The sequence below is a fragment of the Silene latifolia genome, chromosome 7 (assembly GCF_048544455.1).
Source record: "Silene latifolia isolate original U9 population chromosome 7, ASM4854445v1, whole genome shotgun sequence".
NCBI classification, from domain to species: Eukaryota; Viridiplantae; Streptophyta; class Magnoliopsida; order Caryophyllales; family Caryophyllaceae; genus Silene; species Silene latifolia.
Genome location: NC_133532.1, coordinates 24,171,851 through 24,188,414, shown reverse-complemented (window position 1 = coordinate 24,188,414; position 16,564 = coordinate 24,171,851). Strand labels below are relative to the sequence as shown.

At 37.0% G+C, this 16,564-nt stretch overlaps 2 protein-coding genes across 2 annotated transcripts; one reads left to right on the top strand and one right to left on the bottom strand.

Moving 5' to 3' along the window:
- The first annotated feature begins 151 nt into the window (after window positions 1-151).
- On the top strand, window positions 152-11,629 carry LOC141591964 (sucrose synthase). Its single transcript, XM_074412492.1, has 15 exons — window positions 152-457; window positions 4,668-4,800; window positions 5,608-5,759; window positions 5,855-6,047; window positions 6,175-6,293; window positions 6,575-6,791; window positions 7,230-7,325; window positions 7,407-7,580; window positions 9,042-9,158; window positions 9,312-9,478; window positions 9,646-9,870; window positions 10,045-10,366; window positions 10,526-10,770; window positions 10,847-10,985; window positions 11,264-11,629. Exons 1-15 carry the CDS (start codon window positions 363-365, stop codon window positions 11,336-11,338), a joined length of 2,469 nt encoding a protein of 822 aa, XP_074268593.1. The 5' UTR covers window positions 152-362; the 3' UTR covers window positions 11,339-11,629.
- Window positions 11,630-11,662: 33 nt separating this feature from the next.
- Window positions 11,663-16,209, bottom strand: LOC141591967 (pectinesterase-like). Its single transcript, XM_074412494.1, has 2 exons — window positions 14,974-16,209; window positions 11,663-12,609 (listed from the first exon to the last, which is right to left on the bottom strand). The coding sequence occupies exons 1-2, from the start codon at window positions 16,139-16,141 to the stop codon at window positions 11,912-11,914; spliced, it is 1,866 nt and encodes a 621-aa protein (XP_074268595.1). The 5' UTR covers window positions 16,142-16,209; the 3' UTR covers window positions 11,663-11,911.
- Between the last annotated feature and the right edge of the window lie 355 nt (window positions 16,210-16,564).

The window sequence follows — 16,564 nt, the reverse complement described above, 5'->3', positions numbered from 1 at the left end:
GGAGTGACGGATACCATTTCCCCTCACAAATGACCCAAATAGAGAAGAGAGGGAAGCACATGGGGGTGTCCCAACCTTGTCCCCCCTATCCGTTTTGTGAGTGACATTATCCGTCACTTGCTCTAACCCGTCTTCAGCAAGACTAATTGTTTTATTTTACACCTCTTAGAATTTGCTTCTTCAAAATGCCACATGTTCCTCTTATATAATGCCACACTCTTCTACGTTCTTCCTTTTTCTTCACTACACATTTCTCTTCCTCCTCATTTCTCGTACTAAAACTTTCTAAACAAAGCAAACTTAACTAAAAAATAGGAGTTACTATTCTAAGATCATCAAGAATTGAAGAAGTAAGATCAAAGATGACACAAAAGCTTAGAAAATTACCTAGTATGAGGGAAAGAGTAGAGGATACTCTTTCTGTTCATCGTAATGAGCTTGTCTCCCTTCTTTCAAGGTTTGATTTTATCATTTCATTTATATGGCTTTTATTTCTTTCTTTTTTGTGGTTATTTTACACAAATTCATACTTGTGACGATTCAGCCCCGATTTAAATAATATTAAAAGGGTAAGTAGTCGTTAAATGTCACATCCTTGTAAACTTCACAGGCAAGACTTAACTTCTTGGTTATTTTATCAGTTCAATGACTGAGAAGCGGGTTAGCCAGGAGATTTTAGACCATCAGTTTAAGGTTTTGGTTAGGTTTGATCACTTGATATGTGGTATCAAAGCTACTGTGACTAAAAGATCACGAGTTCAAATATGATCACTGCATAACTGTATTAGGGGGCGTGTTAAGAATATACTCCTAAAATCAATCCTTGGCCTCTAACCATCGATAATATTTAAATTTGTAGTTAAAAAATTCCGACTTTTTTCCGTTTCACCTTATCATATTTCTAGTTCGCTCCGCTGAGCTTTAAATCGGATTAGGACCCTCTCCATTTCTGAGATGGAGAGGCTATTTCCTCTCAATAGTCAATCCCTTTTAATAATAATTTCCTTTTAACCCCATTTTTCCTTTATTTTTATGCGTAAATTAGAACCATTAGATACTCCCTCCCATTCACAATAAACCTCCCTATTCAATTTGACACAAATATTAAGGAAACACACTACCCCACCATATAATTAAATTTGAACCACACAAATACACTAACCCACCATACAATTAAATTTGGACCACACAAACACTTACCAAAAAAGGAAATAGGGAGGTTCAGTGGCGTCTCCAGGATTCTAGTAACGGGGTGCGGATTTCTACGAAAGTTTTTTCATTGAAAATATTATTTTATCACTATTACAAATAATAAAATATTTATCTTGGTCATCCATAACATCAAAACATAACAATTTATATTATCTATAGAATAACACTTAAACATATGGTAATAAAGGTTGCTTAAATGAAATAAATTTTTTTTGAGGTTCATACATTTTTTTTGAGGGAAATTTTGAGGTTCATACATGAATACATCTAAATAGCTAAAAGTAGTAATTAATATTTTCCATCAAAAAAAAAAAGTAGTAATTAATCTATATAAAATAATAAAACAACAACCATAACATATTTTTTTTCCCTCCAAAACTTCACTCCACATTTAACATAGATTTTAGGATTCCTTAAAAATAGGCCCACTAACTAAATAGCCCAATATATAAAATTTATTTTATGTTGTTAACATAAAATTTATACCACCATATTTTATTGTTGTTTTTACTAACTTCTCTATATTTTAAGGTCTCCATAATATCATAATTAGTTTTAGAATTTTCTATTTTTTTTAAATAATTTTCAAATCCTATATAGGATATACAATTGTTTGATGGCATGAATTTAAATTTTTTAAGCATCATATTTTTACTCGATTAGACAATATTGTTTAATCATGCAACTTAGATAATTGTTAGTCTCAAAATCATTCCTTTTACATTTTTAAACCGATGTGAATAGCTATTTGTTAAAGTGGCCAGTCATGTTAAAGTGTTCATAATTTTCAATTTAACTATCTATACTAATTAATAAAACAATAACAATTGCCATAGTATCTTGATTAATTTTGTTTACTATGAACTTAATGTTTTGTTGCCGATCTTCGATTATCATGTTATTATAGCATCTCCCCTTTCTTTGCACGAGTAAATTGAATAATCTAACAACTAACAAATTGAATTTGAGAAACATTGGGTAAATGTCTTTAGAGAAGGTCTCATAATAAATTTATTATGAGCTTATTTTATAATTATAATACAAAACAATACCACGGGCAATAAAATAGATGAAAACATGGTTAAAAATAAAATGAGTACACTTATTATAAGAATATATACAAAGTTAAAGAGTTGTTTCAAGTCATGATTAACAATATAATTATATAATGGTCATGAAAACGATAAATGATTACAATGTTATATCAATACTTCTTTAGAGATTATCTCCAATTTCCCTCAAAAAAATTTATTAGTTAATGCAATTTATACGAATGAAATTTGATTATGAGTAGGTTGACATTGTTTAAACATTAATAAAGGATTAAAGGGGTTTACACTCTAGAGTTTCAATGGCCTAATTCTCAAGCACAAATTATACTATGATATGATACCCTGATATGGTGAGACCACATAAAAATGATCATTTTATGGTAAAAATTTAGCTTTTGATAGTAAAAGTTACCACTATTTTGTTACTAGCAGTGACTACTTAAAAAAAACATCATTTTTACACATAATATTCACTATTTCTTATAAATTGGTCACTTTTAGCAGTCTATATTTTAGTTACATTGATAAAATGGATCAATTTCTTATTTCTTATAAATAATAAAACACAAACCATAAATATCTTTTTTTAATTTTCCGCTTAAATACTCACCTCATACTAAGCACAATTTTACCAAAATTCATTAACCCACTAATCAAATGGCCCACAATGATCATCAAATTTATATCTACCAACTCATACACGACTAATATTACTATGAAATGAGCCCACCATGTTAACAAAAATGGACCTCAAATTAATTTTTAAATTGATTTTGTACCAATTTCTACCAGTTAAATATTGAATACCTTGAAACTAAAAAATAAATTCAACTTAGTTTATAACTTTTGAATGTGTACATCAAAAGATATGAGACACGAGTAATGTTATGGGACATAGAGACCAAATATGTTTCGCGATTAACGGGTCGTAAAATAATTTCAAAAGCTCAGAAAGGTTTTACTATGATCATTTACATATACTGTTTAGTACAGTATATCAAATAGAAAATAATTTATAGAGATATCATAATGTGTAACTCATAAGCGTTCTTTCTTTTTATGCCATGTTTTCAAGTGTATACGTTAACTGATATTGTTTTGACTTAGTTCGTAATTCTACTTTTTATTTTGTCCTCATTTCAATTTTAATTTTTGTGCAAACATTTCAAAAATTATTCTATATGGTAAAATTTGCCGATTTTTGAAATTATTAACATGCTTTAACCTAGGTGTAAACATGTCGGCATATGCATGCTCTAATCAAAGATATGAGATACGACGGGTGTAAGCATAATATACAACAAGAGTATAACTATGTTTTTACAATTAATACTCTCTTAATACTAATGTTATTTTGAAAAAAAAAATTAATACTATAATTTAAATATGTAGATTATACTGTTATAGAAGTATTGTATTTGTAATTGTAACTGTCAAGTATATAACTTCCATGTAACATATGGGAAATCAATTACCTCAAATAAGAAACCAAAACAATGTTGTAAATCTAAGAATCTACGAAAAATTTTAAATATATAATCTATACACGCCCGTGCAACTTTGCACGGGTTCTAAACTAGTATTTAATATAACCCAAGTATGATAGGGGTAATAATGCCATGAATATATGAAATGGGCTAGAAGTTGTAATTAATGCTTGCTTTTTTAGTTGATGAAATGGGCCAATAAATCTCGAAACCCAAAGACCACCAAAAAAAATAAAATGCTAGTAGCTGGATTTGAACCTGAATGGCAGGGGGAAGATGGTGGGACTCAAACCACTGCACCAACTAAATACTACTGTAACATATACGCTGTTTGTTTTACTTATTTTTGCAGAAACAGGGGGTGCGGGTGCATCCACTGCACCCCCGTGGATACGCCTATGGGGAGGTTATTGTGAATTGACGGAAAAGGAAATAGGGAGGTTTATTTTGAATGGGAGGGAGTAGTTGTCAGAACTGTTGGTAAATGGACTCTCCATTTGTTTTTAGGAAATGGAGAGAAAATAGAAAATGGAGTCCTTTAAATCCCGGTTTCCTTACTGCTGTAGGGGCGCTCGCCCTGAACAATGAACAATGAAATTTTAGTTTAAATTTCCGAATTTCAACGATTTTTCCATATCATATTACTCGTGGTTCGCCCCCATAGGCCCCTACAGATCCTAGTTCCGTCACTGTGTGAGTTAAATTTGTATCATGAATTATTAGAATGGTTTTATAAAATTGATCAATAAATGGACAGACTTACTATGACCTTATAATAGCTTATGTATCTCATTTAATTACGCAAATAATTGTATTTGCTAATACGGGTTTGTTATACAGTGTCCATACTTGTAGAGTTTGTGCAAAGTTTTGATGTTGGGGTAATTGATTTAATGTTATTTTGAAATATGTATAGGTATGTGTCACAGGGGAAATGTTTGTTGCAACCACATCATTTGATAGATGGATTAGAAAAGGTAATTGGGGAGGACAAAGGGAAGCATTTGCTCAGTGATAGCCCTTTTAGTGAAATTCTTAGGTCTGCTCAGGTAATTCGTTTATATTGATTAATTAATTTTCCTTGTTTTTACCTATTCTTGTAATCGCACATTCACGTATTCTTGTATGAGACGGTCTTTTAGGAGACCAAATATTTTTGGTGTATAAGACCGACACAATACTATTGTGTCGTAAACATAGTAGATTCCTTGGGATTTTGAATCAAATATCTTGTAACAGCTTATATTAGAAGGGGTGGCAGCTGGTAGGGTGGTGGATGAATCATGTATGTGATAATTGTCGGTCTAGATTGGTACTATTGTATGCAGATGTTTTCTACTATGAGACGGTCTTTTATGTTAGAAAATATCACCGTTTATTGGTCAATTGCAATGACCTGTTTCATCTTGATAAAGTTTTGGGGTTTAGATCACTAGATGGTTGAAGTCATGAGAATATGAGAAGCGATTGAAATTTGAGAACATTCCAGTTAACAAGTTCATTTCCGTGTTTTTACTCCCGTTATATATATGACAGAATATTTATTTACATGAGACTGTTGCCTGATTGAGATTTGAGACCGGTATTGAGTCAATGAGTCAAGTGTATGTGCGCCCTCGTGCATGTATCAATGTTATGTATTTTTTATAGTTTCAAACATGTGATTATAATAGAAAGCCGCTTCCTTTGCTTTCTTGGGGCAAAATAATTTCCATTTTGTAAAATAGAACTTCGAAAAATAAGGGCAATTATGTTTTTGATATTATAGCCACAAATGTTCTAAGTCATAAATATCAAAATGTACCCACATTCTAAATTTTACCTCAATTGTTTTTGTTTGCCTTTTTTCGCTGTAGGAAGCAATTGTTGTCCCTCCTTTTGTTGCTATAGCTGTCCGCCCGAGACCTGGTGTTTGGGAATATGTTCGTGTTAATGTTTACGAACTAAATGTGGAGCAATTAACTGAATCTGAGTATCTTCACTTCAAGGAAGAACTTGTGGATAGAGAGTGAGTATTACCGTGAAATTTGTTGACTATTAATGTAGTTCTACAGTGCTTGTTTCAGATCTTGTGTAACTATCTATATGTTTTTTGTGTCATAGGGGCGATGATAACTTTGTGCTTGAGCTTGATTTTGAGCCTTTTAATGAATCAGTTCCTCGTCCAACTCGGTCTTCTTCAATTGGTAATGGTGTTCAGTTCCTCAACCGTCATTTATCTTCGATCATGTTCCGGAACAAAGATTGCTTGGAGCCGTTACTTAATTTCCTTCGTATCCACCGACATAAAGGAGTGGTAAGTTAGGTTGTTAAGGCCTGCAACTTTTGATTGGAAAAGATTTGAAATGCTAATATTATTAATGCCAATCGTTGGACCAAACCTAAGGTGACGATGCTCAGAGCAACTTGTGAATATTATGCAGGCAATGATGTTAAATGAGCGAATACAGACATTATCTCGTCTTCAGTCTGCATTATCTAAAGCAGAGGATTACTTAACCAAGCTTTCCTCAGATACCCCTTACTCCGAGTTTGAATTTGTGTATGCTTTCATTATATGCCTCTAATGCCTGTAACTTGTTTCTTCCTGGTGTAAGATCGTCCTACGGTAAAAAAATTAGACATGGTGAGTTTTCAGGTTTTAAGAGTGAGTTTTCAACTTATTTATAAAGCTCACCCAAACCTGTGAGTCATCGTCACATATTAGTAGGATGGTCTTACCAAATACTTGCCTCTCTGTGAGATACTGAGATGGAAGTTATCTGAGAAGTTTAAAGCAGATTGTTTCAGTAATCTTACATGTTCTTAATATTTCATGTTCAGACTCCAAGGTATGGGTTTCGAGAGAGGTTGGGGTGATACAGCGGAAAGGGTTCTGCAGATGATGCACTTACTCCTTGACATCCTTCAGGCTCCGGATCCCGCTACATTAGAAACATTCCTTGGGAGGATCCCTATGGTTTTTAATGTTGTTATTCTCTCTGTGCATGGATACTTTGGGCAGGCAAATGTGCTGGGACTGCCCGACACTGGAGGGCAGGTATAAGGCTCCTCCCTGTTTAAGTAAATACGTGTATGCTCTCGTAAACATGAAACTCACTGCTAATACACCCATTGCATTTCTAATGGAGACAAAGACCCCCTATTTTGGGTTATAAAGAACGAAACAAAATGGCTCACTGTATAGGTAGTTTTTTTTTTTTTTAATCGAAGTCATTCAATTCAATTTTCGACACAGTTTTTATTACGGGTCATTCAGAAGCTTCTGAGATGCGCGGTAACAGTGTATACATGTCGCTCCCTTCCCTTACCCTGCCACTTTAGGAATCCGATCCCTTGTTGAGGCACTGGAGTAAAATTTGTTGTATTGCTATTACATTACGCTGATAATTACTGATATCCATGATTCTTTGTGATCTAGATCTCTATAGCACATGAAACTGATTGCAGAATATCTGGTTTTTGTCGTTGAATGTAGATTGTCTATATACTCGACCAAGTCCGATCTTTAGAGCATGAAATGCTTCAACGCATAAAGCAGCAAGGACTTGATGTGACTCCTAGAATTCTTATAGTAAGTCTTCTACTGTACCTTCTCATGATCTGTTGATGCTACAAAGCTACAGTCCATAACATGATAACCCACTCGAACTAGGTGACTCGATTGATTCCTGATGCTAAAGGAACCACATGCAACCAGCGTTTGGAACGAGTCAGTGGGACAGAGTATGCTCATATTCTGAGAGTTCCTTTTCGGTCAGAGAAAGGAATTCTTCGTAAATGGATATCGAGATTTGATGTGTGGCCATATCTGGAAACATTTACAGAGGTAACTCATGTTTAGCAATTTCACTTGTACTAATTTGGTTCACATGCACTAAATTGTTCTTGGTTGGTAGATCAGCCAATCACCTGGATCCTGGCAACTTTTCTGCGGGAGCAGATTGTTTAGAACGCCCACCAACCACGACTACCACGTTATAACAATAGCGCTATAAAAAAGAAACCACGTTAAAACTCACTTAAATGCTCCAATCCAGTTTCCATGCCTTGTAAAAATTTACTTGACTATTGAGCTGAATAATTGTATTTAAAAGAGGGAATATTTATTGCATGACATCCTTCCGTAGGTTATGATAGATGAACCAACTCAACCAAAATCTTAAGGTGATGGTTGAGGCCCAACTATTATAAATATTCCTATTACGCTCCCTCACTCAAATGCCCGTTGGGCTTGAAGAGTGGTTAGTTGTGCACCGGCTCCCACGGTACTTTTTGAGGAGTTTTGAGGTTGCCAGGATTTGAACTTTTTGAGGAGTTTTGAGGTCACACTGGCTCTGATACCGTGATAGATGAACCAACTCAACCAAAACCTTAAGGTGATGGTTGAGGCCCAACTATTATAAATATTCCTATTAGGTTATTCCTCTTATCAAGTAGATTAAGCTGAGAAAACGGCCACGTAAGATGAAAGGGTGTGATTTGCAAATGATTGGAAGGTGCACTTATGTTTCAATAAATACCTATGCAAACTGAAACTTTTCTTTGTCTTGGTTGTTTCTCAAAGCATATTATTGTCCTACTTCCTCCCTCTTGAGTCTTGACCTTAAAAGGAGGTAGTTGCTTCGGTATTGGTCAAGTATGTTATCCTGTAACCCGTTATTGCAGCTTTGATGATCTTGTTAATGATGCGATGAATGTTGTCCACTCGAGCCATGTTTGAATCTTATTTCACTATTTGGGTTCCGGACAAACTAATATAGAGCTCGGTGAATGTTATTGTTCTAAAAGACGATAGGTTATTGTGATTTGTCGAACTTCTGACATATTACTGATAAAGTTGTGCTTGTGTAGTAGGAAACAAGCAAGTGGTCTTTTATCAAGTCTATTTTCTTTCTAAAACGACACTCCTGCTAATCTCAAGGAGTAGCTGAGGGATATTTATTTTTGTTAGGAGGGTCGGACGGTTATATAACATGAAAATTATATGCAAAAAGGAAAAACTTCTTGAAGGTAACTTAACCTGCTTGTCTGGTGGATTATGGTGATCCACTGTAAATTCCCAGTGGGAATGTAATAACCCTTCACCTTTACCAAATCTCTAAATTATTTGAGATGTGTTGCGTATTGTAGATGTATGAGGTATGAGGTATGCGCTTTTATGTCACACACCAGAGTGCGACATTGTTTGTGGCATTTCATTTACTTAAAATCAGTATAGGTTCAGATATTACTTATTTACTTGTCAAAGTGCCAAACTAATTTCTGTGCAATCTGCCACCATTATCAGGATGCGGCCGGTGAAATAACTGCTGAGTTGCAGGGTCCTCCAGATTTGTTAATTGGCAACTACAGTGATGGAAACCTTGTTTCTTCTTTATTATCCCACAAAATGGGTGTCACCCAGGTTAAGTCTTGAATTTCTGTTGTCCATTTTTTTTTTCCCATAGTAAAGGATTTCTCTGATTTTTCCGGTTACATAAATATGAAACTCAGTGTGTCCCCGAAGGGTAAATGTGTTATGCATGCATATTTACCGTGTGACAAATTGTGTCTGCAGTGCACTATAGCGCACGCGTTGGAGAAAACGAAGTACCCTGATTCTGATATATATTGGAGAAAGTTTGAAGATAAATACCATTTCTCATGTCAATTTACAGCAGATTTGATAGCAATGAATCATGCTGATTTCATTGTTACAAGCACTTACCAAGAAATCGCTGGAACGTAAGTATAATTCTTACTCACAAGCATGAGAGATCTCAAAGATTTCTCTTCCCTTCACAGTTATTATTTTTGCCTATCTTCATTTCTTGTGCTCAGGTGAGATCTCCAATGTTCCACCAGTTTTAAAATTACTGCCATAAGTCCATAACGATACATTTTTCTTTCAGGAAAAACACTGTTGGTCAATATGAGAGCCACACGGCCTTCACTTTACCGGGGCTATACCGAGTGGTTCATGGGATTGATGTCTTTGATCCGAAGTTCAATATTGTCTCACCAGGAGCAGACATGTCTATCTATTTTCCCTATTCTGACGAGGAGAAGCGGCTCACTGCTCTTCATAAATCCATTGAGGAGCTTTTATTTGATCCTGCACAGAATGACGATCACATGTAATTCTCTCCTTCGCTCATTTCGTTGATGATATTTGCGTCTGCACAGAAACAAAAAATCAGATTAAGTGGTATTATTATTGCATAAATACTTATTCGAGGTGGTTTTACATTATTATTGCAAACCCACAAGGCCGCATGTCATTTACTTAGCTGGTCTTTCTATCACTGCAGCGGTACAATAGATGATCCCTCGAAGCCCATAATATTCTCCATGGCAAGGCTAGACCATGTGAAGAACATATCAGGGCTGGTTGAGTGCTATGGCAAAAATGACAAACTTAAGGAGTTGACAAACCTAGTTGTTGTTGCTGGTTACAATGATGTAAAGAAGTCGAATGACAGGGAAGAGATAGCTGAAATCGAAAAGATGCACAGCCTCATCAAGGAATATAATTTGAAGGGACATTTCCGATGGATCTCCGCACAAACAAATCGAGCAAAAAACGGTGAACTTTACCGTTATATCGCTGACAAAAGAGGAATCTTTGTGCAGGTTGCCTATCTTCTCTCAGTCATTATCCTGCATTGTTCTAACTTATTTTGGGAGTTGTATGATTTTGGGTTTAGTTTCCAACCGATTCACCGCCTCATAGAACTTTCTTACAAAAAAATTGTCGCCCTTTTTTACTTGGACTTGTTATTTCCTCTGCAGCCTGCATTTTATGAAGCGTTTGGGCTTACGGTTGTTGAAGCAATGACATGTGGCCTTCCCACCTTTGCCACGTCACACGGTGGTCCCGCTGAAATCATAGAAGATGGCGTCTCAGGATTTCATATTGATCCATATCACCCCGATCAGGCAGCAACTAAAATGGCTGATTTTTTTGGAAAGTGTGCCGAAGATCCAAGCTACTGGTGTAAAATCTCTGAAGGAGGATTGCAGAGGATCAATGAAAGGTTTGGGTTGATATAAAAAAAATTCAGGTTTCAGTTTTACAGATCTCTGCATGCTCATTTTAAATTTATGTTTCAGGTATACATGGCAGAAATACTCTGAAAGGCTGATGACCTTGGCGGGCGTCTATGGTTTCTGGAAGTATGCCTCTAAACTAGAGAGAAGAGATACTCGACGCTACCTTGAGATGTTCTACATTTTGAAGTTCCGTGACCTGGTAAGCAGGTTTTATTTTTGCAGAAAAACTTGCAAGAGACGGTCTTATAAGTCACTAACCATATATGCGGAGTAATAAAAGAAGTCAAATTGATTTTTGCAATCAGCATATATGGTTAGGACTTATAAGACCGTCTCTTGTAAGTTTTTGTGCGACTGTGTCATATCCTCTCTGCTTTCCTCTCCGCTTCTCAGCTTGTGTCCATTAGCATGGAAAGACGACTATGTACAATTTTTGCAATTCAAAACCTAATTTTTGCTATATGAATGTCACATCAGGCGAAATCGGTTCCCCTGGTGACTGATGAGGACCCTTCGACGACAGAAGGAGTTGGAACGTTTCGTGGACCGTGAAGGGTGACACCGATGCCATGGCGGCCACATTATATGTAAAGTTTGTGAATACATGTTAAAATAAATGCAAAATGTTTGTATTTTCGGTATCAGACACTCTCTGGTACGGAAATGTACAAGGAAATGCATATCCTTGACGACTCAGAGAGTGTTACAGTCCTAGGGTTTGGCGGGATTTGTTACTATATGTATAATATATCCGAACCAGTGTATTCAAACCCTTTGATGATTGCCCGGTTTCTTCATGTTGTATAAATACGATTGTAAGTAATGTGATTCAGATTCGAGCAATAGGGTTCCGACTCTTGCAGACCACTATGAAAATTTTGTCGAGAATTGTGGCCTCCCACTGCAATTACATCATACCATGCCGAAGAAAAACTCTCATCTGTCTTTATTTTACACTATTACCGGTCCTTACATAACATGCGAACCGACTATTACTTTTCTACGTAAATGCTTGAAGTACTTCGAGCATCACGATACTCGAAACAATAAACGATTATGAATCAAATGACAATCTAGACCATCTTAAATCAATGTCCAAGACGGAGTTCCTGTTATCTGTATGATCTAAGCAGTCAAATTGAGATAGAAAGGAAATCCGGTCTTCGGAAGCCATACACCGCCTTCAATAAAATTCGCGACGGTGAAATTGCTTGCTTCGGAAGAACTATTGATTACTCTGTACCCAGGCCATTTAACTCTGGCACTTGTATTAGAGCCTGGCCCTCGATTCATGTACTCGCCATAATACAATGTGTCGAGTGCAAAATCACCGTCCCACTCCAACCAACCAGCCGGGTCCACCACATCTTCGATATTTGAAAACATGTAGACTGTCCTCGAGTACAATTTCCAAGGTCGGCCCAGGTACGACTTGAAAGCGGTCTTATTCGGGGCCAAGTCTGAGGCTGCTGAGACCTTACAATTAAGGATTGATATACCGGTGTTTTGATTAGGGTCTTCTCGGCCCTGTGCCGTAAAAATATTCTTTTGATTGTCGAGAGGCTTACGCGCGTATAAGTTACAATTTTGAAAGACAACAGCCGCGTTACCAAAGATGAAATCAACCGTCCCATAAATGTCACATTCACGGTAGAACTGACGAAGGGAGTGGGTATAGAGGGTGTCTTGGTAGCCTATGAAGCTACATTGGTAGAACGCCGAGAGGTCAGACCCGCTTCTCAAGGCTACGGCTTGGTGTTTGCTTGGGCCGGCGTAATTCTCAACCGTGATGCCTTTTGCTATGAATCCGGTTCCAACCACAGCTGCATAAATGATAAGAAAAACTGATTAGTAAGTGGTCTTCTATAGCGAGATACCGTCTCTCATACCTATTACGAGCAGGGCGAAAATTTTCAGCGGGGGCGAAAGGGAAATATTATAAGGGGGTCTCGGAAAAATCCGAAAATTTTAACTAAAAAATTCGAAATTTTCAAACTTAGCGGAGGCGACGACCCCTGCTAACCCCCTCGCTCCACCACTGATTACAAGTGAGTGAGTGAGTGACCGTGTTGATGAAAAAGTGAATGTGTCGGCATGATTGGGAAAGAGCAGTAAAAGGCAGTAACGAAGAGACAAAATAGGGAAAGTAGGACCTAAGTCGTAACTAATTGACTAGATATAAAAAAAGCCATCAATTATTTAGCGATATAGCAACATCATTTCCACCATTCCTATTTATTATGTTCCTGCATGTGCATTTTCGTGCACATTTATAGCTAGGAGAGTAGGACTATCTTTACTTCCCTACTTCACTGTCATTAGTTACTACACTCATCCTACCGACTGCCGACAAATCTATTATCCTTATTTTTTCCAAAAATCATAGAATAAACAGTTAGTCTTGCTGAAGACGGCTCGGAGCAAGTAACGGGTAATGCCACTCACAAAACGGATAGGGGGACAAGGTGGGGGCATCCCATATGCTTCCCTCTCTCCTCTATTTGGGTCATTTGTGAGAGGAAATGGGGTATCCGTCACTTCAAAGTGACGGATACGTGCCGTCTTCAATGAAATTTTGTGTAGAACAAAACCGTTTTACAATTATTCTTGTACAAAGTACTAATACTTATTATCAATAAATAAATGTTATTATATATAAAATGATTTTCTCACGTGATAAGGCTGTTTTAATGTGTAAAAGAATGATGGCATTTCAAACTTTAATCATAAACATAACACTTGAATAAATTAAAGTTCATAATAAATTCAAACCTGGAATCTATAGTTCACAACAACATAATACGTACTAATTTGTACTCTATACTCTTTCGATTTTAGTGAATAGTTTATGTTTATTTTATCTTGTGAGAGAAAAATAAGGCAAACTAAACTATTGACAAAAACCTACTGGGACAGATGCTGGATAGGCTATAAATTAGTAACCGAGATAATAAACATATTAGCGTACAGTTAGTCTTGCTGAAGACGAGTCGGAGCAAGTGACGGGTAATGACACTCATAAAACGAATAGGGGGGACAAGGTGGGGCACCCTCATGTGCTTCCCTCTCTCCTCTATTTGGGTCATTTATGAGAGAAAATGGTATCCGTCATTCCGAAGTGACGGATATGTGCCGCCTTCAATAAGATTTTGTGATTAGTGTAAATATTTAATGAGTTTAACCCTAGTCATAAACTAATACAGAGTATCTTGAAGTGACTCTTGTCGGATATCGGTGATGTTGTTTCATGGTTACAGGATAATTACACTAAATATTCCATTATAAAAAGACCATGTTGCAGCGTCGGTCACTAGATTTTCTGTCATTTTCCGTCACGTGCAGCGTAATGTCTCATTGTATGTCTGTCTATGACCCTGCTTTTTACATAACATTCCAATTTCTTTGCTCAAATCTATGCTGAACCGTGTAAGCAAGTTCGAAAGTCTTGCTTGTGATCGTAACAAACTTGTCATTTTCAACACTATTTAAATTGGGTGTGATCCGTTATAAGTTTGTGAGTTATATATAGTTGTTACAAATAAGAATTTAAAAACTACTCCATATAGTAAGAATTTGTGATTTAAAGGAATGAAGTATTACGGAGTAGTAAAATAACAATGTTGTTTACGAGGGAATTATTGATTCAATGGTCGTCTGGATAACTAGATAAGTCTTAATTAAAGGCTTGGCATAAATACGCAGCCTATATCAACCAAGACACTGGATTTGTTTGTTTGTGCACACATATACCCTTGACTTTTCAATGCCTCATAGTGGATAAGGGCAAATTGGTAAGCAAGCAATATAAGTTCCGTGTTTTAGTTGATTCTTTCCGTGCTTTTATGTGCTCCCTAATTAAATGGTAGACACGTAATCTCCCTAGGGTTAGAGGTAGTGGCAGAGCCAGGATTTTAACTTAAGGGGCGAATGCGTAATAATATAAGGTGAAAAAAAATACCCTGCTCCATCAAGCTCCACCACTAGTTAGGTCTAAAATCCCTCCAACCTAGAAAATAATTTCGAGTCGATAGATATCTACGGATAAAACTCTCGTCCGATCCCAAAACATAATATAGTCGAGCAGTGTCGACTGCCCGACTGCAATCCAACAGTCGATGATACGCATTCTTAAGCACAAATTCATAACCTAAAATGTCAAAAATTAACAAAAATGCAAAGAAACATACCGAGAGTAGCAGACCTGAAAGTAGTCCAACCATCAATCACATTCCTATTTCCCTTAATATTAGTCTTCCCAATCCCATCTCCTATAAACATTATATTCGTCTTCTTCTTATCAACCTCCACATTCTCAAAATACGCCCCTGCTTTTATATATATCACGTATCTCGTATCACTCTTATTCGGCGCAGCCGCCACCGCGTCCCCGATAGTCGTAAAATTCCCCGACCCGTCTTTCGCTACAATTAGATCGAATTTAGTAGCATTTCCGGAACTTCCACTAACTTGTAGTAACCCACGGTCCCTTCTCTTCATCCAACCGGGAAACCCGGATTGGTCAACCCGGTTGGCCTCTGCCAGGTCATCATCGTCGCTGGGGTAAGGCGACGATGAATTGCAGTGGCGGGGGCCACGGACTTTTTTTAACATTGCGAGGGAGTTGCTGACGTGGTGAGAAATTCTGTACAGACCGGGTTGGAAGTGCTTACGTATAGTCCTGTTGGACCCCACACCGAACCCTTCCAGACACGTGTACTGGTTCGTCATGGCAGCACTTAAGAAAGTGGTCATGTCAGTGAAATGACGAGCAGGTCCACACTTGCTCGTCATTTCACTATAGACTGCCTTGAGCTCGTCGATAGTACTGTCGAGGAGCTCAAGGCAGTCCTTCAGCCCATTCTTCTGTAGTGGGCTGAGTGCGCTCCTGTTGGCGCACTCTATTCCCGAGACTTTAGTCTCGCAGGACTTTACCTCGTCCTCTGTCACATTCAGGGTGTGACAGACGACCTCCGCCATGGATTTCTTATGGAGATTCGGGATTTTAGACAGGGTTTGGATACATAGGTCAGGGTAAAGGGTGCCATCACAATGAGACGTAGCGATTTCGACATTTTTGTGGATGTGGAGGTGAATGTGGGTGTTTTGGGAGTGTTTGAAGGTAGGGATTAGGGTTAAGAAAGCTATGGTGAGGATTGATATTGGTAGAAGTATAAGCTTGGCTTTTCTTCTTGGTATGTTCATAGTGTTTGTGTATGGGATAATGTAATGTAAATATTGGTTGAGGGGTGAAGGGTTGGAAAATGGGAAATATATAAAGAAGAAAAAAGGTGATTGAAAGTTTGGGTGTAGCAACAAGAAATGAATGTAGGATTTATTGTGATTTATGATTTGCATATGCTGTCACATTTGTTGTTGGATGTCAAAGGGAACATATCCGATCCCCGGGAAGTGGAAGGTAATAATGTTTGGGGGTTACCTCAAGAAATCACTCCAAAATTATCTAGTATCCAAAAGGGGTGCCTCTAGACGAGCATGAATCATCTCCATTACTTTCTCTCTCAATTTCCTTTCATCTTCTCTAATATAACAATATTAAATCATTATTAACTAACCGTTAAGATCGTTTGGGGAAGGTAATAATGTTTGGGGGTTAAGATCGTTTCGAGATAAATTATTGGCCATTGAGAGGTAATGAAAGGAAATGGAGAGTATCTCAATTGCCTCTAGACATGGCAAACGGCATGGGTCAGTCAAGTCGGGTTTGGGTAGAGTTACTTTGAGTCGGCCATTTTTGGGTCGAATCATTTCGGGTTAGGA